Source organism: Microchirus variegatus, assembly GCF_963457635.1.
Source record: "Microchirus variegatus genome assembly, chromosome: 21".
NCBI classification, from domain to species: domain Eukaryota; kingdom Metazoa; phylum Chordata; class Actinopteri; order Pleuronectiformes; family Soleidae; genus Microchirus; species Microchirus variegatus.
The window spans coordinates 6,967,676-6,995,313 of NC_139822.1; the positions used below are offsets into that span (position 1 = coordinate 6,967,676).

A 27,638-nucleotide genomic window follows, 5' to 3' on the forward strand; every position below is an offset into this window, starting at 1 on the left:
GCTGAATCCCTGCATTTTGTAAATTATTTTTCATGTAAAATAATAGAAACAAAATATTTTTTGTTAAAGTTACTATTTATGGTTTGTATTTGTCTGGTGGTCAGGTATCGTCGGTTCCAGCGCTCCAACAGTGTTACAGCAGCTGTACAGGTAAGCCTCTATTATGACAGTTCCTTGTAGACTCAAGGGAGAAACAAAATGATCTCTTTATCATTCAACAGTAAACCAAATACAAAACAGATTAATTAAATTATGTATCTCAATATTAAAATTTTCTGTAATGCAATCCATAATGACATCAATGTAGATGACAGCATATTTACATGATACATTTAGGGCTGGGCGATTAATCGAGTAATCGATTTTAAATTGAAATTGGATTTATTTTTTTGAAATGAAATGAAAATCGATTTTTCCTTTTTACTGCTCTCTCTCAACTTCCGTTCCCTTTGCTCCATTTCCCTCCCCCTCCACCCAGTAGTTCTCTGACAATATCAACATGGCAGCATGCGCAGAAAACAGTGAGAGTGACATCACAGGAAGAGACGTCCAACACAAGGATCAAGCCATACAGTGCCGAACTGTAAATCAGTTAAAAAGATTTAGGGACAACAGCACCATATAATAATTATTTTGTATTTAGTATAAAAAAAACAAAGAAAAAACAATTAAAATCGAAATTTGGATCTGGTATAAGAAAATCTGGAATTTTATTTTAAGGCCATATTGCCCAGCCTTAGATACATTTAATACATTTGAAGTTGACTGTCCATTTGACACTTGATATAATGCATTTGACTCATGTTAGAATATATTGGATTCCTTTCACAAATAACAATAAAGTGGATTCTGCAGTTTTTCAGTATGTTAAGGTAAGAATATCTTTACAATACAGTGTGTAGTATCATTATACTATACATTATCATTTTTGAGAATTAAAATCTGATTATTGCTGATGGTATTTCAGTGAAGTCTGAGAATCAAAGATGACCTTTACTTTTACAGATATTGCATTAGGTGTCTCTTGTGTCAGTTCAAGTCCCATAATGGACAGTGCATTTCAAACTGTGTTTATGTTAAGCCCAATTTATACTTCTGCGTAAAGTGCTCTGCGTAGGTTACGCAGAGACTCTGCGTCGACACAGAGCCTGTCGAAGAGCCTCTGCGTTGTCTCCGACTGCACGAAATATTTTTAAGTGTCCGTCACTTCGTCAAGGGACAACAGAGACGGCAAGAGCTGCGATTGGTCCTCAGGACAGGCCGAGCTAAGCTGCTCTGTGCCGGCTCACAGTGAGCACCGAGCGTCCACAGACGTGGAGCTGATCCCCGCCGATAACGCCGCTGCCAAACTATAAATACGTCATATCTTAACACACACAGCACATGTTTAGACTCTAAATGGCCAATTTCTCGCCTCAAATTATCTTAAAACTGCGTTCCGTCACACAGAAAAGTGACAAACGGCTACTGTTCCAACAACAACAGTCTTTCTCTCTCTTTCTTTCTCGGACGCCATTGCTCACTGTAGCCTGAAGCAGAACAACCTTTGCGCAGCGACCCCTACTGATCGGGCGGGAAATTGCAGCGCGTGTCCGTCACCACGACGCAGAAGTATAAAGTATCCACACACACATTCACTTCACAGATATACTTTCCGGTTCATATGTTCATTTTACCTTGCACTTCATCTCATACTATTAATGTGCATTATCTGCGGCTACTCACCTGTAAACACAGAAACACGCCCGTTTCCGTGGCTCCGTTCATTCCTATGAAGCTGCTCACCCAGCGCATATGCCAAAAATGTTTCTGACTTCCGCGTTTATTTCTGGGTTATGGGGCCCATAGAGCGCAGTAGTGTCACTCCCACAATGCCTCGGCTATGCGAACGAGCCGCCCGCGTTATCGACTTGCTCGGCGCGTGCAGCAAAAGGCATGATGGGAGTATGCTAATGACGTGCGCTAGCGGATTTCTTGAATACCGACGTCACGTTAGCTTCAGCTTCAAACCATGGATTTGTAAATAAAGGCAAAACCAACGATAGTGAAATGAATACAGTAAAATTATCAATTTAATGGTTTATTTGATAGTCCATGGCTATTAGTGTATATGTGTTGTTACAGGAGTCGTGTTGTTTTTGCCTGATATCCCTTATATAATGTTATCATAATTATTATTAGGAACAATAGCAACATGTTAAAAGTAGTTTCATAACTCTCGATTCCTTCACTCAACCTGTTTCTCTTCAACTCTAATTTGCGTGTTCATCACATCTAACAGTAACAGATAGTGGGGATAAGACAAGCAGCCTCCCAGTGCATCACACGGTCATAGCTCCACAGTCCACACCGTCATTAGTGTCACGATGACATCATCACACAGTCACAGCTCCACAGTCCACAACGTCATCAGTGTCACGATGTCCGGGACTGAACATAGTGATCAAGTGCAGCATGTCAGTCTCTCCTCAATGAATCCACACAGCTGCTCGTTAATGCAGTATATAAATAATAAGTTGAGTGACGAATAAATAACTAAAGCCTGCTTTGTCGCAATACTTTCAAAAATGTACCTCATTGTCTTAATTTATTCAGATTTCTCATAAAGTGTTCACATCGTACGGTTCCCTGACAGTAACAGTAACAATGAAACTCCATGAATTAAAAATATAGAATATAAAGATCTATAAAAGCCTGTGTCCATCAGACATCCTCGAGGTGTCCTGTGGACACTTTTACAGGCGTCTCTTTTACTATTGTGGTAAATAGGAAAATTGATTTTTGCGCACCATGAGTATTTTTTGTTTTTTGTTCCATCCAGGCAGATCTAGACATGCCTGACTTACTGGACACCGCTCTGGACTCCCTTGACATTGATATGGAAGTCCTTTCATCCAGTGCCCTTGCTCGACAATACTCCCATGATGCTGCCACCTCCACTGTCAGCATCCAGGGATCAGGGAACCACTACCATGCCTGTGCCTCAGATGAATATGATGATGTGGGCTTTGACCCGTCCATCCTCCCTCCTCCAGACCCTTGGATAGACAGTGTTACAGATGACCCACTCAATGTCAACTTTAAGAGCTCTTCTATACTAGAGGTATGTGGGAACCAATGAAATGTTTACAGGTTAATTTGTGTTCAGCTCAGAAGTAAATGACTGCATGTCACTGCTTTTGAAATTCGAAGCCATAAAGTAGCATAAATCTGCACAAATTAATGTAGATACAGGGTTAGCAAACTCAATTGCAGAGGGTAGTAATTTAATATCTGTAAAAGTAATGTTATATCTGTAAAAGTAATATAACAGGATAGTAATTATTAAAAAAAGTAAAAGTAATAAAAAAAGAATAGTAATATAACATAATTCAGAGCGAACCCAGTTTATAGATTAAACAAAGAAACAAATCCTATGTGTCATGTTAAGATATATTACTGAACGCAATTGATACTCTTTCATAATGATTTACCCATAAATAGCCTCAGAAGGGCTAAATATGAACACTAGACTACTGTTTCAAAGTTATATCAGTTAGAGTACTCACAAAAGAATATAAATGTAGAAGTGAATATTGGTTATTGTGGTGAATATTATAAAAATGTATTCCTTTATTATTCAATCAAATAAAATAGATTTGAAACCAAAAAATAGATTTGAAACCAAAAAAGAGTAAGTGGCATCCAAAAAAACAGGTTGCAATTGAAAAAAAATCAAATTCAATCAAAACTAACACACAACCATCAGTCCTCTTTGCTTGCAACTTCTAAAGTTTTCGTTGCAAATTCAACTGCACTTGATGGGTGGGGCCTCCGCTGGTGGATGGGAGTAGAGATTCTATTGGTTGGTTTGACCTGGCACCAGCTACGTCTTCCTCATTACACCCACTGAACAGAAAGTACAGCTGACGTTCTGCGATGAGCAGATAACTGGGATCGAGGGATATGACATCCTTGAAGGGGCTGTACCTATGTTCCCCCGGGTCCATAGGAAATCCTGCGTCGGTATGATGGGCGGCTCCATCATTACCTTCATTAAACAAAGAAAACTATGGCCTATGGATGTTTCCGTAAAAAAAAAAAAAAAAGTGCCACACTCTCCTCCTGATTCACCTGCAGCTCATAGAAACAGCAGAGCTGCCACGGAGCGCTCTGCTGTTTCTATCAAGATTACACATACGTCTACTTTCAATAGATGTGTGACATGTCCTCAACACTTTTTGTCAATAAGTAAATAAATAAATAAAGCGGATCATCACAACGGCAGCCGCGGTTGCTTTTTAGTCCCAGTCCGTCCCTGGTTTCATCTGTGTTCATTCAGTCTGGCTCTATTACGCGTGCAAACAGCCTTTGATCTGACATCAGATGCGACAGGACAATCGATATAGGTATAAATCTATGTGCCGATTTAGATAGTTACATTAAATAGGGCTTGTTATTATTACTTATTGCATTTAAATGTGCCTGGAACTGTGGAAACCTGCCTGTGAGGTTTTGGTGACGTTTTGCGCACTGCTCAGCCAAACTACCACTGCCGCCTGCATTTGCCGTGCACCGAGAGTAGACCAGGTTGGAGCTGGACCCGTTAAGGAACAATGGGGGGAGGGGGAAAAAAGAAAAAAAAGTGTCCTATGGGGAACATAGGTACGACCCCTCCTTGAACCACAAACTGCAGACCAAGGTAAGCCCATACCAGTACAAACAGGCATGCCTGATATCTATATTTCATTTATTCAGATAATATCTGAATAAATGAAACAGATGACCAAATAAGAAATGAATGTGCGTCATCTGTGAACGCGTAGTTGAACATGGTCTGGAAAAGCGTAATTTCCTTATTTACAAAAAGTATTTTTGTTGATGGATTTCACAGAAGATTAGCCATTTGTGCGCACCACTGTGCCAGTTAAGACCTGCCTTTCAAACATGCTAATTATAGACACAAAAATAAGCACCGCAATCAGTTTCAGGTTTGATAAATCACTTTGCCTGTGCTAAAATAACATGTTTACATTTTCTCCTCCCAGCACACGCAAAATTGCGTGTAAACGCCCCACATTGCATATGCATTAAGGCAAGAACGCTAAATGGTTCTGTAAGTAGATCAGCATAAACCCAAATTTGAGTGTGCAATCCAGTTTGCGAATGTTTTTTGCATGCACAAAGCTTTAGTAAATCAGGCCCTTAGTGTTGCATGGTACTCTCGGTGGCCAAAAGAGAGTATTAGGGCCACACAAGAAGAAATTTTTTTTTTTTGCCATGACAAGATTAAAGTCGACATGTCGACATTAAATTTGAAATGTGGAGAATAGTTGAAATGTCATGTCGACTTTAATCTTGACAAGTCGACATGATATTAAAGTCGACATGTCGACTCCAGCTCCTGGGTCCCGGCGGCTGCTCACGGCGGTAGTCCGCGAGACAGTGGAAACTGGCACCACGTTCAGCGGCTGCTCTGCTCAGGCTGTGACGAGCAGAGACAACCATGTTGCTGCTCATCAGTGTGCTTGCAGCAGCAGGGCATTATAATTCATTACTTGTGTTGTTGTTGTTGTGAATGTACCGCAAGCAGTAGCCAATGATATATAGTGCAATTCATTACTTATGGGAAACGTTTCAAGAGCAGCAGCTCAAGGGAGAAGTGAAAAAGACGTAGCTGGTGCTGGAGCCAGGTCAAACCAACCAATAGAAACTCTTCTCTCATCCACCAGCGTAAGCCCCGCTCATCAAGTGCTGTTGAATTTCTAACCAAAACTTTAGAATTTCGGACAGAGGACTGATTTGCAAACAAAACTTTATAACTTGCATGCAAAGAGGACTGATTTGCAAGCAAAGGCTTTTTTTTTTCAATTGCAACTTGTTCTGTTATGATCTCAGACTTTTTTTTTTTTGATTGCCTCCTGCACTTTTTTGCTCTCAAATCTCTTTTTTGGTTTCAAATTTATTCTATTTGATTGAATAAAGAAACAAAATCCTCTCCATACATTTCATACAGAAGAGCACTGGCATTTACATATTGGTATCTCATAAATGACTGTAAAATTAAATAATGATAATATACAGGAAAAACAAAAATATCTTTGAGGGAATCAAATGATTTTTCCATGTTGCTAACTTTGTAACATCATTGTGGAAATTGAATATACTCCAGGTGGTGCAGCGTTCAGTGTGTCAGAGAGATGGACGCTGGTTCCTGAAACTGCTGCAGGCCGAAACTGACCGCATGGAGGGCTGGTGTCGACAGATGGAACTTGACCAGCGAGAGAATGACTTGCCTGAAGACAGTATGTCTGTGTGTATGTGTGTCCATCATGTCCCAGTGGATCCATGTATAAGTCAAGAAGAATCTGCAATTAAGATTCATGATACATTAAAAAAATCAGGTACCAATAAATACTGTCTGGTTGCAGGTAGTTGTAATGTAAGGAACACACACACACACATATATATGTATATATGTATATGTGTATATATATGTACACTCAACAAAAATATAAATTAAATGCACAAAGAAAAACTTGTAGTTATTGTTATATTACAAAACAGAGTAATTATCCAAAAATAACAGTACAGCTTTATCAATAAAGTGGCTTTAATTTGCGTGCAATTAGGATCAATTTCTGCTAGGCTGCTGTGAGGTCAAGATCCTGGTGTGGTCGACATGCTCGGAGATTCACCTCCCGCAGGTGGTTCCTGACTGTCTGCGCTGAAATCCGCCTGTTGTGCAGACCAACAATCTCACCGGCAGTTCTGGTTGCTGGGAGGAACCGATCACATAGGTGCTGGAGCCGCATGTACTAGTCTTGAGCGGGCATGGTAACACGTGGCCGTCGGGCATGTGCACGGTTCCCTGTCGTTCCAGTCTCTCCGAAACGAGTCCACAGGCGGCTGACAGTGGAATGATGCACATTCAGTTGTGTTGCCACAGCTGTAACCCCCAACTCAGCACTCAGCATGCCAATGGCACGCTCCCCTCATGATTTGTGACATCTGTGACTTATTGACAAGTGACAAAAGTCCACATTTTGGTGTGCCCTTTTATTGAGCAGACCATAAGGAGTGTCTGTGTACTGGTCACACACATTGACCACCACTCTGCCATGCTCCATGACTCTCTTGAGTTGAAATACTCAATATGAGATTGTAGTCAATAGGAGTGGCCAAATGACACTGGACTACTGCATCAAGAATCTGAGCAAATGTCATGACATTCTATTTTTGTTCACCATTTCAAGTTTGTGCGTTTCTATTTTTGTTGAGCATATACATATATATAAAACATTTTTTTTAGGTTTTCAGATTTTTGAGAAAATAAAATAATATAATAAACATGTATATACAAATAGCAAGAACAATCAGGTTGACAAGGATGACTTAGGCCATACATTAGAGCAACATGGTGGGATCTTTTACACAGACAATTGGTCAATTCTCATGCAATACGAAGTCCACCTTTCCCAGAATTGTGTATACTGATCAGTCTGTAATCTTAAGGAGAAGGTCGGTTTTTTTCAAACAATGATTGTGATCCAGTCATTTCATGATGGCAGTTTTGTCTGCAACCATTTCTGTTCGCAGCCAGGAGCACTTTAGATAGGTTGTTGTCCTGGGGCATAAAGGCCACATTATACTTCTCTGACTGCGTAATGCGTTATCCGTCTGCGTCACCACGTAGACCACTCGAGCCTTTATACTTCTGCGTCGTGGTGACGGATAGGCTCTGCAATTTCCCGCCCGATCAGTAGGGGTCGCTGCGCAAGGTTGTTGTGCTTTTGGCTACAGTGAGCAATGGTGTCCGAGGGAGAAAGACTGTTGTTGTTGAAACAGCGGCCGTTTGTCACTTTTCTGTGTTTTTGGAGTCACAAAAAATCTTATTACCTTCTTTCAGCAAAATTCTCGCCAAGCGCTGGAGCTAGTTGTCCTAGCTTGACCCACCCATATAACTCTCCACTCATTTTCAGGTTTCTCCAGGCCAGACTATACATTTATAATATCAAATGTTTACTTTCTTTGGCCTTATATGTATCTGTAAATATACTGATCAATTTGGAGTTACTGTTGTCTATTTGTTTGATTTCCTTTTTGAAATAGTCTCTGACCTGGAAATACCTGAACCGGTCTTCTCTCAACATGGTGGCCCAGTGGTAGTAGTAGTAGTAGTAGTAGCGGTTAACTGCCTCACAGCAAGAAGGTGCTGGGTTTGACACCCAACAGCTGGTGTTTGAAAACAAACACACAGTTCTAAAATGAACAGCTGTGAAATATTTATATTGTCAAAAAGAACAATTGTACATTTAAACCGTCAAAATTATAAAGTGTAAGAGTATAAGGAAAGAAATAAAGGCTTTTAAGAATAAAGTCATATTATTATTTCCAAGCAAAATCTCAGAACAGCTGCAACCTGAAGTATATGAAGATGATGTGTCTCGGTAAACAGTACGAAAACGTTTTATGTTGTACATTTTCTCAATAACACATTGATGGACTGTGTGAGTCTTTTTCTGAACACTGTTTTGCTCACAGTCCTGGGGAAGATGAGGAGTGCCGTAGGGAGTGCTCAGCTATTGATGTCGCAGAAGTTCCAGCAGTTCAGGGAGTTATGTGAGGAGAACCTGGTGAGTTCAGCAAACATGTACTCAATCACTCACACTTTCTCTGGGATAGACTTTTAAACCATCAATATACGTACACTGTCCTTTCAGGATTAACCATTTTTAATCTGTCTATGTCTCTGCTCCTGAGGATCTAATCACACAGCGTTGTGTATTTTAATACAATTTGACTGGCTGAAACGTACCGAAACACCGTTGTTTACTATTGCTTATTGAACCGAACAAGGTGTACCAAACGGTTCGGTAAAATACCGAATATCGTTGCATCCCTAGTATCAATAACTGTAACTTTTTGTGTGAAAATAACATTGTGTGAAATGTCTGCCCTGAAAAGGAGAAGCTCTCCAAATCTCTTTGTACACTGTATAATGACAATAAAGGGCATTCTGATTCTGATTCTAACAAGAGGGGCAACACGGTGGTGCAATGGCTAGCATTGTTGCCTCACAGTAAGAGTGGGCCTTTCTGTGTGGAGTTTGCATGTGTGCTCTTGGGGTTTCCTCCCACAGTCCAAAAACATACGTTAACTGGATACTCTTAACATAAGTGGCCAGCCATGACAAAACCGGGAACAAGTACAGTTTCAGTTGTGCTCATAAGTTTACATACCCTGGCAGAATTTACCATTTCTTGGCCATTTTTCAGAGAATATGAATGATAACACAACAACCTTTCTTTCACTCATGGTTAGTGGTTGGCTGAAGCCATTTATTGTCAAACAACTGTGTTTACTCTTCATGTGTCTAATCATGATGACACAAACTACCCAAATGAAGCTGATCAAAAGTTTACATACCCCAAACTTCCTACAGCTCAACCAGGACAATACTGCAGTTTTAATTATCGATCCTAAGGCGGCTCAGAGAGAGAAACTTTTATCAAAATGGCAAACATTGTCCATAAAACCTTCCAATCAGCTAAACAACCTGGGCGTCATCTTTGAGCTTGACCTGAGGGCCGCAGAGAATGTTAATAGTTTTAAAAGCAGGCTCAAGACCCATTTATTTAATCTGGCTTTTAACTATTATCTTATCTTCTTTGTCATTTTTTTTATAGTTTAATCCCCTGTATCTTACATCAATACTGAGCTAGCCAGAGCCAGCCCGAGGCATAAGCGAACTAAGCAGCTGCTTGAGGCCCCACTGATGGTCGAAAAAACAAGTAAAGTAAATGACACAGCTATAATATAGTTCTAATTCAGCTTTGGGCCCCATAAATATTTATGCTGGCCTTGGAGCTAGTGAATAACAATGCAGCCACATAACATTCTGAAATGCACAGTGGATTATTAAAAGATAAAACATGTTTTAATCCCTGTATGTGACTTGGAATGAACGGTAACATAACGTAGATTAATGACGTTAATGAAAACTCACCCCATAAGAAGATAAAAGGTTGGCGTCATGTCATCATCTCAGAAGTAATTACTGTGTCTGTTCCTCAAGGTGTCCAGTTGTTCTCATGCCCTGCTCTCTTTCATCTGCTAAAATAATCCATCTGTATGTTGTTTTTGCGACGATGAAGTCTGCTAAAGTTTATGCTAATAATTTTCCTTGTCCATCTTCATTCAACGGTGAACACACACAGCTCCACAGCAGCTGTGAGGAGCCTCCGCTGCATATTAAGTAGCCATGTTTTTTCTCCGAGTGGAGCAGCTGATTTGCCAAACAAACAACAAAAGCACTGATATGTGATATCACCACACCCTAACTAGGAATCGATTCACAGCGATCAAACAACCCTTAATTCAAGTTTATGGTTTTAAGACCCACAATACTTTGAAGCATGTAGTGGCTTCTTTGAAACTTCAACTTGCACAACTTTGAAAAAAAAAAGTTATTTGTTTACTCGTTTTGCACTTGTTCCCTCTTTTGCTGTGGCAGGCCACATATGTGCGAATGCGAGAGTGAACAGTTGTTTGATTCTATATGTTTGCCCTGTGATGGTCTGTTGACCTGTCCAGGGTGTGACCCCGCCTTTCAGCTGGGATTGGCTCCAGCCTCCCAAAGGCCTCATTTTGAGTATAAAGCAGTAGAAAATCAGTGAGAAACCTTAGGAAGTACATTTTTCCCATCTTTTCCAACATGCTCTGATGTTGTGTCTACAGAGCAGATGAAAAAAATGGTACGCATGAATGGCAATAATGACAGAATGCTATTACATCTATACATTATAATTGTTTTTTGTATCGTGCCAAATCACAACATACATTATCTCAAGGCTCATTCTATGATCTGAAAACATATTTTTACTCCTTCACCTTATTGTGTTTCTACTGTGACAGAACCCAAATGCTCACCCTCGACCTGTGGCCTCTGACCTGGCAGGGTTTTGGGACATGCTCCAGCTGTCGATCGAGAACATAAGCCTGAAGTTTGATGAGCTTCACCAGATCAGAGCCAACAACTGGAGACCTCTAGATCCACCTGTAAGAAAGGTACACATACACACACACTCAACACACACACTGATTATGTGTTCACCCCCAAGGGATGAAAATGTATTATATTTATTATTATTATGATTATTATAAAAGATTTCAATCTGTTCTGTGTTTGAATCCCTTATTTGACCCTGATGTGAAAGTGAAATAAGTCACAGGACTCCCCATGTCATCTTATCAGTCCCTCTTTAACTCAGAGAAACACCAGACAGATGAAGCATCTGTCAACTTAAAATTAATAAAAGATTTGGACACAGGGTGCCAGTGCAGTGATTTAAGAAGAGGTGTGGTATGGTCCATTTTTTTAGCTGTTGGTCAGGACTCTGGCAGCAGCATTCTGTGAGCTGCAATGAGCTGCAGCTGCTTGATGGATTTTTTTTCTGAGACCTGTAAAGACACCATTGCAAATATCTAACCTACTAAGAATAAATGCATGAACACGTTTTTCCATGTATTGTTTAGAAAGAAATCCTTTTATTTGTGCAATGTTTTTGAGATGATAATAAGCTGATGGTCTTTATGTGGCTGTTAAAATTCAGGTCTAAGTCCATAACTTTTTTCAGTTTTCTGCCTTGGTCTGTGTCATTGCGTCAAGTTGGCCACTGACCTCAAGCCTCACATTTTTGGGACCAAAAACAGTGACTTCTGTCTATTCTGCATTGAGCTGGAGGAAATGCTGGCCCATCCACTGATTGACTTGTTGGATACACTTACTCGGCAAGAGTTGTGTGTAGAGTTGTGTGTCATCAGTGTACGAGTGGTAGGAGATGTTATGATACTCAATTATCTGCGCCAGTGGGAGTGGCCCAAGAATGGAGCCTTGAGGGACCCCATGTCATATTTGTTCGCTCAGATTCACAATTACCCAGTGAGACAAAAAAAGTCATGATCTTCTAAGTAAGATTTGAGCCAATTTAGCACCGTACCAGAAACTTCTCTAGTCTTTTGAGCATCATGTTGTGATCAACTGTGTCGAATGCAGAGATCCAGGAGTACCAACATTAAAGTTTTTGATCCATCAGTATTAAGATGTATTTAATTTAACACCTTAATAATTGCAGTTTCAGTGCTGTAGTGTGGTCTACTTGACTGGAAAGCATTGAAGAAATTGTTTTGCATCATGAAAGAATACATTTGTTGAGAAACAACTCTCAATGATCTTGGACAAAAATGCAAGGTTTGTTATGGGTCTGTAGTTACTTATTAATGAGGCATCCAGATTAGGCTTTTTCAAAAGAGGTTTGATCACTGCAGTTTTTAGGGCATTGGGAAATTGTCCTGATAGAAGAGAAGTATTTATTATCTTTGATACATTAGTTTTTACACAATTAAAAACATATTTCAGCAAGCTTGTAGGTAGCACATCAAGACAGCAGGTGGTGGATTCTAGATTCTAAACCGTTTCTGTCAGAGATGTGCGGTCTATCAGTTTAAATTTTTCTCGATTTCTGAAAGACTGAGGAGGAACCGGTGACATAACCAAGTTTCCTTGAGAAGGATTTCCGCTTACTATGAGTCGTCTTCTGGGCGAGTCAGGGCCTGCCGCTTCAGCGGTTCGATCCGTCGGTCGATGCCGGTAACAGGGAGAACGAGCAGGCACTTCGTTGCGCGCCGGGTGTGGCTGTATGATCCAACAACTCACGACAGGGACAGCTGGTAGTAGGAATGTGCGCAAACCGCCACTTCCTCTTCTGCAGGTATAGAAGGGGTATAACTCACAGGGAGAGTTATTCACAGGATCCTTGAATCAAAAAACAAAAAGGGGAAAAAACAAAAATAGGACAGGAATAGACAAAGGAAGAATCTTCAAGACTCGGCCAGCAATACTGGGGGGCTGTTGGTCTCCTCCTTAAAAAACAGACGTCCGCTCACACAGACATGTCAGGTTTGAAGGGAATTGCTGGCGGTCGTCTGTGACTTTTAAAGCTTCCCCTTGGGGGTACGACCCCCCAAGGTTTCCCACCAATGGGTGAATGGCTGTCTGCTGCTGATGTCATACGCCGCAATGGCTTGTGGGGAATGAGTCCATCACAGACTGGACCCTCTGGTGGGTCAGGATTTTCCTTTGTCTTCAACATGTGGGTTTTAGGCTTTTATGACCCCAAACTTTAACAGTGAGGCCTCACAGTCCACTCATGCTGGGCCCAACAACAGTAATGATCAGAAAGAGCAACATCAGAACATCACTACAAACAACATCAGAAATGTTTAGACCCTTGGAAATAACTAGATCCAATGTGTGGCTCTTTTTATGTGTTGGAGCTGTTACATGCTATGAAAGTTCAAAGATATCTTAAGACACTTGTCTCGTCACATAGGCACAGACAGATGACCTGATATAATCTGTTCAACTCTCCTGATATTGATTTTTATTGTGTTTACTACCAGTCTTTCTCTTTTGCTGCATTTCAGCTGTGTGTGTCTGTGTGTGTGGTGTCTGTAAATCATTGTGAGTATTGCCTCTGATGGCTTCACCATTTGCTCTTATTGTTGTCTTGTTTCTGTCCTGTGCTTTTTTTGTGTTGACAGTGAAGGCGCTTGCAAACAGCCACACATCAGCATAAATGCAATGCCAAAACCACAGGGCCTTGACACCTCTGGGCCTCCGTGGATCTATCACATCTGCCTTTGCATTCCTCTGGCCTTCTTTCCTTCCATCCTTCCATCCTTTCTTCCTTCCTGCAGCTGCCTCAACATGTGCATATTTTTTTTTTCTTTTGCATGTTGTTCCTGCTGCCAGACTGAAGGGAAATGTACAGCTTAGACCGTGGCTGAAGTTCCTATACATTTTTAGATTCCCAAAGAACATTTGGCAACGTGGATCAAACTTGACACAGCAGGTTCACCTGATATGAAAAAAGAAACACATACATTAACTATAACTGTAAAACAACAAAAGGCAGATACAACCAGTACTCATTGGTGTGTTTGAACTGGTTTACTTACTGACAGATCTGCAACCTACAGACTCTTTACCTACTTAAACTGTACACACAACTAGAGAACAAGTTAAGAATCTCAACAAGAAACATATCAGTAACACTGGGCAGCACACACCACACAAGCACACACATACAAACGCATGTGTCTGTGTTTTCCCTGAAATGTTCTGCCCTCCCTCCCATATCGCCCTCTCCCACCAGGAGAGGAGGCTTCCACCTCCAGTGCCAAAAAATCCACCCAGGGGGCCCCACCACCACCACCCTCCTCTGACCAGAGACCGTTCACTGGAAAGCTCAGAGAAGCAGCGGCAGGAGGCCAGGAAGCGTCTGATGGCGGCCAAGAGAGCTGCATCTGTACGACAGAACTCGGCAACAGAGAGCGCAGACAGCATTGAGATCTACATCCCAGAGGCTCAAACAAGGCTATAAGGATGCTACCAGAAACACACACAATAACAGAAGGGGTTCCCGAGCTTGGATTAATTTTCCCCACCAGGATATAAAACCAAGCCAAACAACTAGACGGTTGTCAACACCACAGTAGGTTGGTTATATGAATACATTATTCAGATACATGTATGTCCAAATAATCTGCTTTTAACAAAAATAATTTATAATTAATTTATTAATTTATAATTTAATTTATTATTTATGTTTTACCAATTTATACTAGGGTTGGGTAGTAGGTTTAGCATTAGTCTGTAATGTGTTTTCTAAAAAAACATTTTAGCTGATTTGTTCAAATCGTCCTGATAGCCATAATAAATAAATAAATAAATAATTTTGTTGTTTAGGGAAATGTTTAGTATTTTCTTCAGTATGTCAGTATCCTCCACTTTGCTTGAGGCAGTGTGTGTTTTGAGGGCAGATAAGACAACTTACGTATTTATTTATTTATTTATTTATGGATAGCTATCCGTTAACACAAAAAAGTGTTCCAGGAACAAATTGTGGACTCAATCTCTCTTTAGCAATGGAATTCAAATGCAAATCAGAACATGATTTTTAAGAATAACTTATGAATAACCTCATATGGGATTGTTTCCTTCTCTCTGTTACACTAATACTGCACAAGACAGAGGACAGATTCATGATCAATGTGGCTAATTTAAGATGAATAAATGACAATCTTTAGAATTAAATACACCAAACAAAAAAATTAAATTATTAAGTTCATTCATCCCTCAATACACATCCTAGTAACTGTACATGTTTGTGAGTGGCTTTTGTTGACCATGACCTGTAAGAGCTGACCAAACCTTACTAAGACATATGAGAGATACAGTTAAGACCATAACTATTGGGAGATCAACACAATTCTCTTATTTTTGGCTCTATGCACCACTACAATGGATTTGTAGTTAAACAAACATGATGTGCTTTAACTGCACACTTTCAGCTTTAATTTTAGGGTATTTACATCCAAATCAGGTGAACGGTGTAGGAATACTTTCTATATGTGCCTCACACTTTTTAGGGGACCAAAAGTAATGGGACAATTGACTGAAAATCTATTTCATGGACAGGTGTGGGCTATTCCCTCGTTATGTCATCTTCAATTAAGCATGTAAAAGTTCCAGGAGTGACATTTGCATTTGGAATCTGTTGCTGTTAACTTTCTATATGAGATCCAAGGAGCTGTCAGTGAAGCAAGCCATGATAAGGCTGAAAAATTAAAACAAACCCATCAGAGAAATAGGAAAAACATTAGGTGTGGGCAAATCAACTGTTTGCAACATTCTTTAAAAGTAAGGATGCACTGGTGAGCTCGGCAACAACAAAAGACCTGGAAGACCACGGAAAACCACTGTGGTGGACGACAGAATAATTCTTTCCCTGGTGAAGGTGAAACCTGTTCACAACAGTTGGCCAAAACAAAAATGACTCTCCATGAGGTAGGTGTACAATGCCCCAAGAACAAGCAGGGACTGAAGACTGTTGTACACTGTTCACTTGATTTGGATATAAATACCCTGAAATTAAAGCTGAAACTGTGCAGATAAAGCACAACTTGTTTGTTTCATTTCAAATCCATTGTAGTGGTGTCAAAGAGCCAAAAAGAACTGTTTCTATGTATATCTATAATTTTTTTTTTTTAATTAAGGTATAGACACACACATTGATACACACAAAATCACCAACAACCAACACATTTTAGACTGCTTAATAACATCAAGTTGTCTTTCCATCCAGAGTGGGAATGAGATCTGATCTGTACAGTTCAAAGCTCTTTGTCTTGATTCAAGGTTCTTCAGCACAGCTCAAGGTTCTCTTCCCAGCTGCTTTCTTGTCTCCTCCGTCTCTTTTTTTGTCACAGTCTGAAGTCCGAAGACCTCATTCTCATCCTCAATCTTTTATCCTCGTACCATGTGAGATAAAGCACTTTGATCTGTGATGGGAAGCTTTGAAACACCTGTCCTGAAGAACCATCATAGAACAGTGATCCAAAAGGATCAAGGAATGGGGAAAGAATAGGTAGGAAAACAGAGGGTGTTGAAGAACTGTGATATTGGTCTTCTTATTCGACTTATTGGAAGAAGAAGAAGACTTTGACTTTCAGGAAACTTTATTTCGGAAACAATTTTCCAAAACAAGTTCATCAATAATAAAAGATTAATTAATTAATTCACTCACTTACTCCCACACATAAAAACTAAGCTAAACTAAAAATTGAGCTGCATTGACCCATCCTCAACTACCGAATACAGGACCTGTCTAATGCCCCACACTTCCGCAAAAACTCCCAGGTTACTGGTCAGTCTGTAGAACACATGCTCTATCCTGGCTGAGACCAAGGCCTTCAGACCAGTGTTGTTTTCGTCAACAACGACCTTTTTCGTTGACGCCACTTTTTTTCATGAAACTTAAACAAATCTGTCAAACGAGGACATGAATCCACCAAGAGCTCTAAAGTCTCTGTCTGCCCACAAAAAGGACATTCCTCCCCAGTGCTGGATTCCAGTCGAGCTCTGTATCTGTTTGTAGCTATAGCTCCATGTATGATCCTCCAATGGAGGTCAGCAATCAGTTTTTCAATAGGAGGCTTATACAGGAGCTGCCAGCAGCCTAGGGGAAGAGTCTGCATCAAAAACGTCTATCCATTTGGATTCCTTTGGCCTTGCAAAGAACTAAGTGTCAGCACTTTCACACAGCTTAGGTACAGCTGTTTTTCCCACAGGCAATGAAACTGCCAAGTACTGGAATCTTCATTGAGAGAAGGAAGCCGCTCTTCTCTCTCCGCTGTCCCACAGCAGGTCTGACGGCGAGTGATGGAAACACATACTGCGCCGTCCACTGGTCAAGCAAGGTCTGGTCCTGGACAAAGGCCAACATTAAGGGACACAGTATGATTGGTCTGTTCCAAAGTATCTCATAGTCTGAGCACAGCAGAGCAACTGGTCTCCAATTTGTTTAAGGATGTGTAAAAACTGGCCACTTGTCTCCCGATCTCAGCCCGATCTGTTAAGTTAACTTCCCATCAGACAGCTGGAGACACACCATCTGTTTCCTCTGTGCCACCGTCCTCTCCAGGTTAAAAAAAAGAATCTGGACAGTGCATCCATGTTGTTGAGGTGCGTGAATCGAGCTCAGACCGGGGTACATTAGTTCTCCTAATATTAGCAGTGGAGAAGGCTGTGATCTGCTGACAGAACACCCTGATATGACCTTTCCCAACCTCCCACCACTGACTCAAGGAGGGGAAACACTCTTTCCTTGACCTCCAGTGTGCCCAGAACAATTCAAAAAGTTTTACTAAAAACACAGTCAAATACAAGTTTAACATTAAAATGCCAAAAGGATTTGATGTTGTCATTGGCAGTTGAAACAAACTCCATGAAGACATCATGGTGATCAGTAAAACCTACTGGGAGAGTGTAGCATGTGGCAACTCTGCACTGACCACACTCTTACATCTCTATCCAGGTGTGTAGAGACCGAAGGCTGCTTCATCCTCCATATATCCACCAGGTTGGCCTCTACTGGCAGCTGTTTTAAAGCTGCAGCTGACTGAGGATGAAGCTCCTGACCAGTCCTGTCTACAGGATCTGTGCAGCAGTTCCAGTCGCACACCCACATCTCCACACTCAAAACACTTCATGTTTCCAGAGCTGGCAAACACCATGTAGTAACCATTCTCATGTTTAACACGGAAAGAAACATCAAGTGTCTGAGTCGGCGATGTCTAAAAACATTAACACTTCTTCTGAAAGACTAAACATGTACCCGGAACTCACTGGCAAACCGAATCGCTTCAGTTCTTTCTCCAGCGCCTCGTTAGACACAAACAGAGGGACTCCGAACACCGTTAATCCTTGTAGAGCAGCCAGCGGAGACACCTGGAGATACTCCTCATTGAGCCTGAGACCATGAGCTTAGTTACCACGACTTCATCTTTTTAAAAACGTGACAACTGCTTTATTCATGCGGGAAGCATAGCTGATGTTCTTGTGTCCAACCTGATCTCTCACCACCAACAACACCTGTTCCACCATCAGACTGGACAGAGGAGCAAAACGAAAAAAAAGAAAAAACGCACTCTAAAACTCCAACACAAAAATCACTTTATAATAACAGGGACCATCCATCCATCCATCCATTTTCTACCGCTTATCCGGGGCCGGGTCGCGGGGGCAGCAGTCTGAGAAGGGACGCCCAGACCTCCCTCTCGCAGGACACTTCCTCCAGCTCTTCCGGGGGGACCCCAAGGCGTTCCCAGGCCAGCCGGGTGACGTAGTCACTCCAGCGTGTCCTGGGTCTTCCTCTGGGTCTCCTCCCGGTAGGACATGCCCGGAACACCTCCCGAGGGAGGCGTCCAGGGGGCATCCGATACAGATGCCCGAGCCACCTCAGCTGGCTCCTCTCGATGTGGAGGAGCAGCGGCTCTACTCCGAGCTCCTCCCGGGTGACAGAGCTCCTCACCCTATCTCTAAGGGAGCGCTCTGCCACCCTGCGGAGAAAACTCATTTCAGCCGCTTGTATCCGGGATCTTTAACAGGGACCATACAATGAATAAACAGTTAGAAAATAAGAAGTATTTATAAATAGAGTTATTATTCCACTCGCTCTCTCTTCCCCTCTCACAACGACACACCACATGAAGAAGTAGAAGAAGAAGGAGGATGAGAATGAAGGACAACCTTGATCTGTGTTTAAGAACTATGAAATGTTCAAAATGTGATTGGAAACTTCAAACTGTGGAGGCAGCATTGCACATCTTAGTGTACGGCCAGCCAGAATTTATTGAAGAAGAAAAAGAACACATTAATAAAGCTTTTTTGATACCAGGTATAAACAGGGTGAATAACTGTGATCAAAGGTCTGAACAATCCACCTGCATGAGCCCCACATGGCATCACAGTTGTAGTTACATCTTACAGGACATGGTTTGACATTTTATTTGATTGTGAGGCTGTTTTGTGGGGGGTTCATAAAGTTATGTACAGAGGTGATGGACAATCAAAAACACACAAATGCTTGTAAACACACAAATACTAAAAGGTATTACGACACCTCAGTCTCTTGTGAAATAAGAACAGGATCGTTTTCCTCTCTGTGGAGAAAAGAACGCCATGATCACTGTTTCTCTTTCATCTGTGTCCATCAGTTTTTGTTCTTTTTTATCAAACCGAGGAACTCTTGCTATCAGTAACTTCTGTCCTTCTTCTTTTTTTTTTACATTTTAGTTTTGGGTGCATCACACAGGGACAATCAGACCAATTTGTTTCAAGCTGCGTTCATGTTGACCTATCTACAGTATATCAAACCAGTGTCTCACCTTATAATGACCAACACAACACAAATACACAATCAATAAGTGGGTAAATGCAAAACATTTTCCTTGAACCCTGCTTGTGTAACATATACAACCATGAAGTGAGATTATCAAGTGCTGATAGTGTCATAGAGTTTTTGAGAATAGAGAATTGTGTGTTTGTGTAATTGGTTTCATCTTCACCTCCCTGCTCCTGCTTGGTATTCAGAGGGATTTGTCTTTTACAGGGTATAATTACAATTAAGCAATATTTAGTGGGGGAAGTGGACTTTATGGAAGTTTTTAGAGATGTACTATGTAACATTATTTTAAAATGATGAGCTGGAATCAGACAGATATGGTCAACTATGCAGTGTAGTGTTATTCACATGGAATCTAATTTCTTACTTTTGGGATTTGTGACAGGCAGTTGAAGTCTGTTTTATCATTACTGATAACATTTCCACAAAACTATATAAATGTGTTCATAGCTGCACAGACATGACACTAAAGCCCAATTTATACTCCTGCGTAAAGTGCTCTACGTCCGTTACGGAGACCCCTCTCCGTCGCCGGAGAGCCTGTCGGAGAATAATGTGGCCTTAAGTTAACCGACACTGCATATTTGACCAATTTACCAGAACAGCTGACAGAAAGTCATTACTGTGACATAATGATCTATGAGTGTTATTACCTGTTTGTTTTGTTTTTTTGCGTCACTGTACTTGTTTGAATGTCATTTTTTTTTGCCTGACAGAGGCCCTTGTCACATCAACACCAGCAGCACATCATTGTGATAACAAGCTGAACGATTGACCATGAACCATTTAGAAGCTGCTGAGCTAAACTCAGCTCTGGAACTCTGGACCACTTTACATTTCTGCCACATGTTGTTTGGCAGAGAGATGGCAACAACTATTTAAGTTTAAGAATCCAAATTATATCAAACATATTTTTGTTCAGTCATCGCTATAATATTGTGAATAACAACTATGTTGGTTAATCTGGATAATCGTGACATATATTGTCCCACACCTGTATTACTCAACATCCTCTGCAGAAAACTACACTGACTAAGATGTGCTCGTAACTCAACAACATTTTCTGTTTTATATTGTCATTATTTTATTTATTATTATTGTTTATTTATTTAGTCCAGTTCTGGGCATCCTCATCCTTCCTCATCCATCAGAAAGCCTAGTGCAACTTGAAGAGATGTTTTCATCTGCTGTGAAAACAGTGAACATGTATGATTTTTCTCTTCACATGACTTAGATTAAGTGGGAAATAGCACTGCCATCAGTGTCGGTGTGACCAGGCTCTCAGTTACACAGAACTCCTGTGAGGAGTGAGTCATCTTCTCAGTGTCTGCTGATACTTGAAATCTTACTCCTGTGTAGACCATCTGAAACAGTGGAAACCAAAAACCTGTAAACATCATGTGTTGGTGTTTGTACGACTCAGTTAAATAGGTAAACAACAACAAAAAGGTTACAACTCGTCATGCACCATTTAATGGCTGCATCAGAACGACTGGAACAGAAATGGAACAAACTTATAGTGTGAATGTTCTTGTTATATATTGACTATATAGTTAGGCTTCCTTCTTCTGAACACCAGGTGATGAGATGATGATGTAGAATGAGACTCTGTGACACATGACTTTTCACCAAACAAAGTGATCTTTATTCAGTTACAAGTCAAGTGTCAATTCCTGTTTCTTATGGACAATCCATGACGAGCACAGAAGTCCAATAACAAAGCGCCACTCGGGTTCAGATTGGGGGGGTGTGCACCCCTCGAGGCACCACTCCAGGTCTCACAGTAGAACGAGGGAATCCCCAGCAGGTGCACTTTATAGCGCCCCCTCCAGGGACTCCAAAAAGGGTGGCTACGTTCCCCCCACCCAAAGGGCGGAGGGGTGAACCCCAATGTACAGGCCCCGAGCTGGGGAGCAATGAGTATGCCCACACTTGCTCTGCGCTTCTCACCAGGGGCAACTCCAGAGTGGAAAAGAGTCCTCTCGAGGAGACTGGTTCCAGAACACAAACTGGGAAAGGAGCCTGAGCTGGTCCACGAGCTTGAGAGGTTTCGACTAGATATCGTCGAGCTCACCTTGTGCCCCAGCTCAGGCTCCTTACCTGCCAGAGGGGTGACGTTCCACATCCCTAGAGCCAGATTCTGCAGCCGAGGGAGAGTGTGGTCCATTTGTTGTGTTCTTCATAGAGGTCTTTGAACCGCTCTGTCTGGTCCCTCACGTTTGCCTTGGGTAACCCTACCAGGGGTATAAAACCCCCCGAGAACTGAGCTCCTAGGATCATTGGGACACACAAACCCCTCCACCACGATAAGGGTGTCAGCTCCCGGAGGGGTAGAGCCATTTGTGAAGTGGCTTAAATCAGTTTTTCCTTGTGTCCAAAAGAGCAGAAGGGTTTTACAGACAGACAGACAAGGTTTGCATTGTGGGAAATACAAGATCTGAACCTTGAGGTGAACTATAAAGTCATGGATCTCTCAGGATGTGCTAATTCAGTTTGACCATTACTTTTTTTTTATCTATTGCTAATGAGTACTCCATCTGTATGGAATATTAAAATTGCTGGAATACAATGAAAAAGTAATCAATTAAGATGTACAGCAAACGTTGATTCACAAACCTTTCATTGTACATAGTGAACAGTGGATAAGGTGAATCCCTCACTCACGTCTGTTACTGCTAGTGTTACACTTCTACGAAGACACTGTACATCCAGCAGGGTTTCATGATCTGCTCAGTATCATTTTCCTACAGAACAATTTTATGCTGTTTATTTGTGACAATCTCATTTATAGAAATGCTACTTATTTAACTTTTGTACAGGATCTGATTACCTCTGTGTTTAAATGATGATGACAATGACAGTGAGCCATAGTCAATGTGAGATACCCTACTTATCAACAAAAGGGACCTACAGATGCTGTTTTTTTTGTTTGTTTTTTTTAATAATTTGATCATTCATTCATTTTAATTTTAATGTTGAAGTAGCAAGTGAGTGTGTTTATTTGTATTATAGTTGTATTATATTGGAAGAACAGCAGGTTTGCATTAATATGCACATTGTGATTTTTTAATGAAACATAATTTTTTAAATTTTAGACTGTGAAAGCCTGTCAAATTAAAAATAAGGATTGATGATTCACAAAAAGAGCCACTCGTAAGTAAAAGTTTGACAACAAGCAGAATGTAAAGTCACCGTGTCATGAAGGACAAATGCAATATAAAAGCAAAAAGTTTTTGGTTAAGGAAGGTCAGAGATGAAGACAAATCAAATGAAATAACAATTTCAATGAATTATTTGACTCAATTTATTTGAAATTTATTGACTAATGCATTTTAAGAATTTCATATTTAGAAATAATAATTCATTTCTACCTTAACAGAATCCAAGGTTATTTTTTATCATGTATTTATTATCATTGACGTCAAGCCCGATGTGCAGAGGAAAATGAAAATGTAATTTTATTCATATCAATTTTACAGAATGGATTTTGCTTCACCGAGAAAAGACATGGAATCGTGCTCACAGCATTGTGACATGTTTGAGGTGTAATTGTGTTTTTTTCCTTTCCTTTTTAATTGCTCAGGTGTTCCCTGTTTGTCAGTGAAGAATGGCAGTCCCCTCTTTGACTGGTAAACGTGTGTGTGTGTGTGCGTGTGCGTGTGTGTCTCATTTGTACATATTAACATAGTGGAAGATGCAGTGTGTGTGTTCTCCAAAGTGCTTCCGAAGTCCTTGTTTCTATGTCAGGCCTCTCCTCAGTATATGGTCTAGTAGCCTCATGGAATCCTTCTGTATATGAACTCTCCACTTGTACCTGCACCTGAATTCTTGTGTTTGTACAGCAAATGGTTGAGGGTTGTTTCCTGATGCATGCAGTAGTATTTAAGAACCTATATCTAAGTTGAAGACATGTTTATTTATGCTCTTATTTGTTTTTCCTTTTTTTTTTTAACTATGAGATTCTGTTGACGTGCTCTGTCACGCTCTTCTGATCTTATGTTGTACTGTATAGAGATAAATATATGTCCAAAGCTTTTGATGAACCCATAATAAAAATTATTGTCAGATCTTCTTCATTGACTGAGCTATATGTTAATATTATTGAAAATTGAAATGATAAAATGTTCAACTTCTATGACATTCAGTATATCAGAAGGATTCTTTAAGTCTCATTGGCCACTGTTTTATGGCCCCCTCCACTGGTAACCCTATAAAAGCAGAAGAAAAACATTTTTCTTTCTCTTATTTTTCTTTTAGTCTTTTTGCCCTTGTCCTGCTGGTTTCTCTCAGAAGCCGTGCCAGTTTCACGCTCGCTGTCCTGAGTGCGAAACTTGTTTTGCGTCTAACCTCACATCCTTCCAGAACCGAGATGGAGACTCTGCAGCCACCAGCTTCCATTCCTCCGCCCGTGAGGTCTGCACCATGGGCCAATGCATCGCTCCATGCCTGGTGCCGGAACTGCTCCTTACCAGAGGATCAACAGCTGTCTGCTGTGAGCCACACTCCACGACTCCAACGAACTGGACCGGACCGAAGGATAGCCTGCACACCTTGGTATCGGCTTACAGTAAGAGGCAAAAGTGTTCTGGGCAGAGTTAGATTAAGGGTGAATTCCAATTCCTTGCTTAACCCTCAATCTTAACCCTCAATCTCAAAAATGCGCGCTCCCGCTAGTGCAAGTGCTGTCCCGAGAGGCAAGTTTAAGGACTGTATCGCCCTCAATATTGAGATTTTCCAAGACCACCCTTGGGAGCAAGGGCTACCCAGAATGCATTGCGTGTTTTGACATAACAAAGTAGCGAAACGAACGAGTACGCTACAAATTAAGTATTTTCTTTGTTAATAGAGATACAAGAATTATGAAAACCATTGTAATATCTTAGTTTACGATCTTTTGTCAATAGTGTCAATGTTTACTTTTCAATAAGCCGTGGTGTGTGGTAACTGTCATCTGGATATTTGTATGAGTATCATCTTATAACTAACTGACAACCTAATAACTTGACTGACAAACGGATCGTAATAAATAATCGTGACGTAAATGTGTTCTTCTTCTTTTTTGGAGTTGACAGACTGGACGCAGCTTTCGCGTTATTCTGCCCCCCACAGTCTGAAGACGTATCTGCATTTAAGGGGTGTCCCATCTCTAAGTGACAAAATAACCCTCAACACTTGGTTTTGAGGGACAGTTAAGATTAAGGGTTGAGCTTGAGCGTTAAGATAGGAATTGGAATTGGCCCTAAGTTTCTGCGTTGTTGACTTTTCTTTGTGTTGAATGTGTTGGATTGTGTACCCACAGGTTCGTATTGCGTTATCTCTGTAACTACTGTATGTGTTTTCTTTGTAACAGTATCACAGTATGTTTGTAATTGTTTTGCTGCTGAGTTCGGAGCAAACCTCTGCTGCAGCTCTGTGTGTCTCCCCCCCGCTGTGAGAGAGTAGACAGGTCACGTGGCGAGATGATGGCCTTATAAATGTTACAATTCACAGACTGACCTAGCTTTGCCTGTGTCAAGTCTGTGTGGTTTAGACTGCCATCAACTCTTACGTTGCACACGATCCTTTGTTTCATTCACAGAACACGCTGTGCTTGAAACACACTGTTGTGGCCAATTTGGATCTGTGTGCTTGTGTGAGTGAATGTGGGTGTGTCAGTGGTGAAGGCACTGGTTGTTATGGGTTACTTGCACACCTGTGAGCATGGGTTGGGTAATTAGTCACACAAAAGTTAGATAGGGGAGACACAGCTGAGGAGGTGGAGGGAATTAGGATCAGGAAAGCCACACAGTTTTCCAACCGTGTCTGTGTGTGCAGCAATTGAACCATGTCTGTGTGTGTGCAGCAATTGAATTGTTTTGTGTCACATGTATTAGTGTTTTTAGTCTTTTATACACAAGTCTGGTTTTAAGTCTTGTGGGATCCAGCTTTTGTAATTGACTTTAAAAGATTTGCAAGCTAATATAAGTGTCAAACTCAAGCCAATGGAGGACATCATTGTTGTACACCATCACGCGTTAGAAATGGCTTCAAATTCACTCAAGTGGCCTTTTGGTAGCAAGAATGCCACTACACACACTTTAAGCATATCAACATATGGAATTTAATATATTGTGTTCAATGTGCATGTGAAATTTGAGCTTTCTGGGCTTTAGTGTTGTGTCAGTCATGAACAATTTGTACGAAAGAACTGATCTTTTGAGTGAACGAACTGACTGGGATCACTTCATGAACTGATTCGTTCCTTCCTTAGTTCAGTTGAGCTCAGCAGCGAGTGAATCACTGGTGAAGTCGTTCGCCAGCGCCGTCACTCAAACCCACAGTATACTTCTCCGACTGCGTAATGCATTATCCGACTGCTTAACCACGGAGAACCCTCGAGCCTTCATAGTTCTCCGTTGTGGTGCCGGATACGCACTGAAACTTTCCGCCCGATCAGTAGGGGTCGCTAAGCAGGGTTGTTGTTCTTCTTGCTATTTTTATTCCCCACCAACAATTAAGCTTTTTTTTTTTTCATTCAAGAGATAATAAGGGCCTGTTGCCACAGCTTAGAAAAGATTGGCACTTACTATAATTTTTTATTGTTTCCGTGTTGAGGAGCTGGAGTTTTACATTAATCTAAAATACAACTGTAATACAATGCAATTCTATCATTGCAGTTTTTTTAACCCTTCATATCATTTAGATTTATTATTTGGCTTAATCAGGGATGTTTTACAGTATGGGTATAAATAAACAAAACATGTAAATGTCCATACAGTCTTTTCCAAACTTTTATTGCTGGTATGGGATTGAAACACTTGTCAGTGCTTCAGTCGAGCTCTTGAGGGGTTGCTATGGCTTCAGTTGTCCACCAGATGTCAGCATCACTGAAGCGCTGAAGCTTTGAATCTTTTTCAACACAATTGTTAGAAAAGCCTCAGTGCTTCATAAGACTTCACTTGCACACCACAAGAGAATATGCAAACTCTCCACAGAGAGGCCCTTGGTTGAATCAGGATTTGAACCAGTGACCTTCTTGAGGGAAGACATCAATGCTAGCCACTGCCCCATGGATCTAAGAGAGAGATCAGTGGATAATGATTTTAAATAGATGAAATAGCCTGTTTTCACAAGCAAAATCAGTAGTTTTTTGTTTGTAAAGTGTACATTTATGATCTAACACTTGGGTGGACATTGAGAGCTGCTACATTTTGTTGTACTTGTGCAATGAGAATAGAACAATTAATCTCAATCTCAAATCTCAATTTATTTTGTTTGACATCTAATCATTTTATCAGAGTCTGACAATGAAATGTAATTCTTGAAAGCACTCCTGCAAAACAATGACCAATTGCTTGATTACCAATTAACTATTACTTTTAATCTTTATGTATAAATAAATGAAAGAAAACTATATATAACTGTCACCAAGCAAATGCTTAACTCCCAGTCTTCCCTTAAACTCCATTGAATAATTTCATTTGAATATGTGTTGTCAGTCCTGTTTTTTGTATCCTATGTAGCCACAAGGTCAGCTTGCTGTTACTTCCTGTCCTCACATGACTGCATGGGATTTGTCATTTATTAAGGAATGTACTGAACTTCACAAAAAATCTGTTTAAACTGGTCCAGTCATCAGCCTGCATTTTGAATAAGAATGCATTCTCCTCTGTAACCACACGGTGGCGGTGATGCACTTATACAGTGGTATGCAAAAGTTTGGACCCCCCTGTAAATGTTCATGTTTTTCCTTTATAACTCATTGGAAGAAATTTTAGTTAAATATATGATATAGGTGACAAACACAGTGATATTTGAGAAGTAAAATAAAGTTAAAATGATTTACTGAAAATGTGCAAGAATTATAAA

At 40.7% G+C, this 27,638-nt stretch overlaps 1 protein-coding gene across 1 annotated transcript in view; it reads left to right on the plus strand.

Annotated features, from left to right (window-relative positions):
• Window positions 1-14,426, plus strand: part of dlgap1a (discs, large homolog-associated protein 1a) — a gene marked incomplete at both ends in the record, with an annotated part of 54,596 nt that extends 40,170 nt beyond the window's left edge. Inside the window, 6 exons of the mRNA XM_083907622.1 lie at window positions 105-150; window positions 2,822-3,073; window positions 6,152-6,284; window positions 8,524-8,615; window positions 10,897-11,049; window positions 14,199-14,426. Coding sequence (XP_083763748.1) covers window positions 105-150; window positions 2,822-3,073; window positions 6,152-6,284; window positions 8,524-8,615; window positions 10,897-11,049; window positions 14,199-14,426 — 904 coding nt within the window. The remainder of the gene's footprint in view (window positions 1-104; window positions 151-2,821; window positions 3,074-6,151; window positions 6,285-8,523; window positions 8,616-10,896; window positions 11,050-14,198) is intronic.
• Between the last annotated feature and the right edge of the window lie 13,212 nt (window positions 14,427-27,638).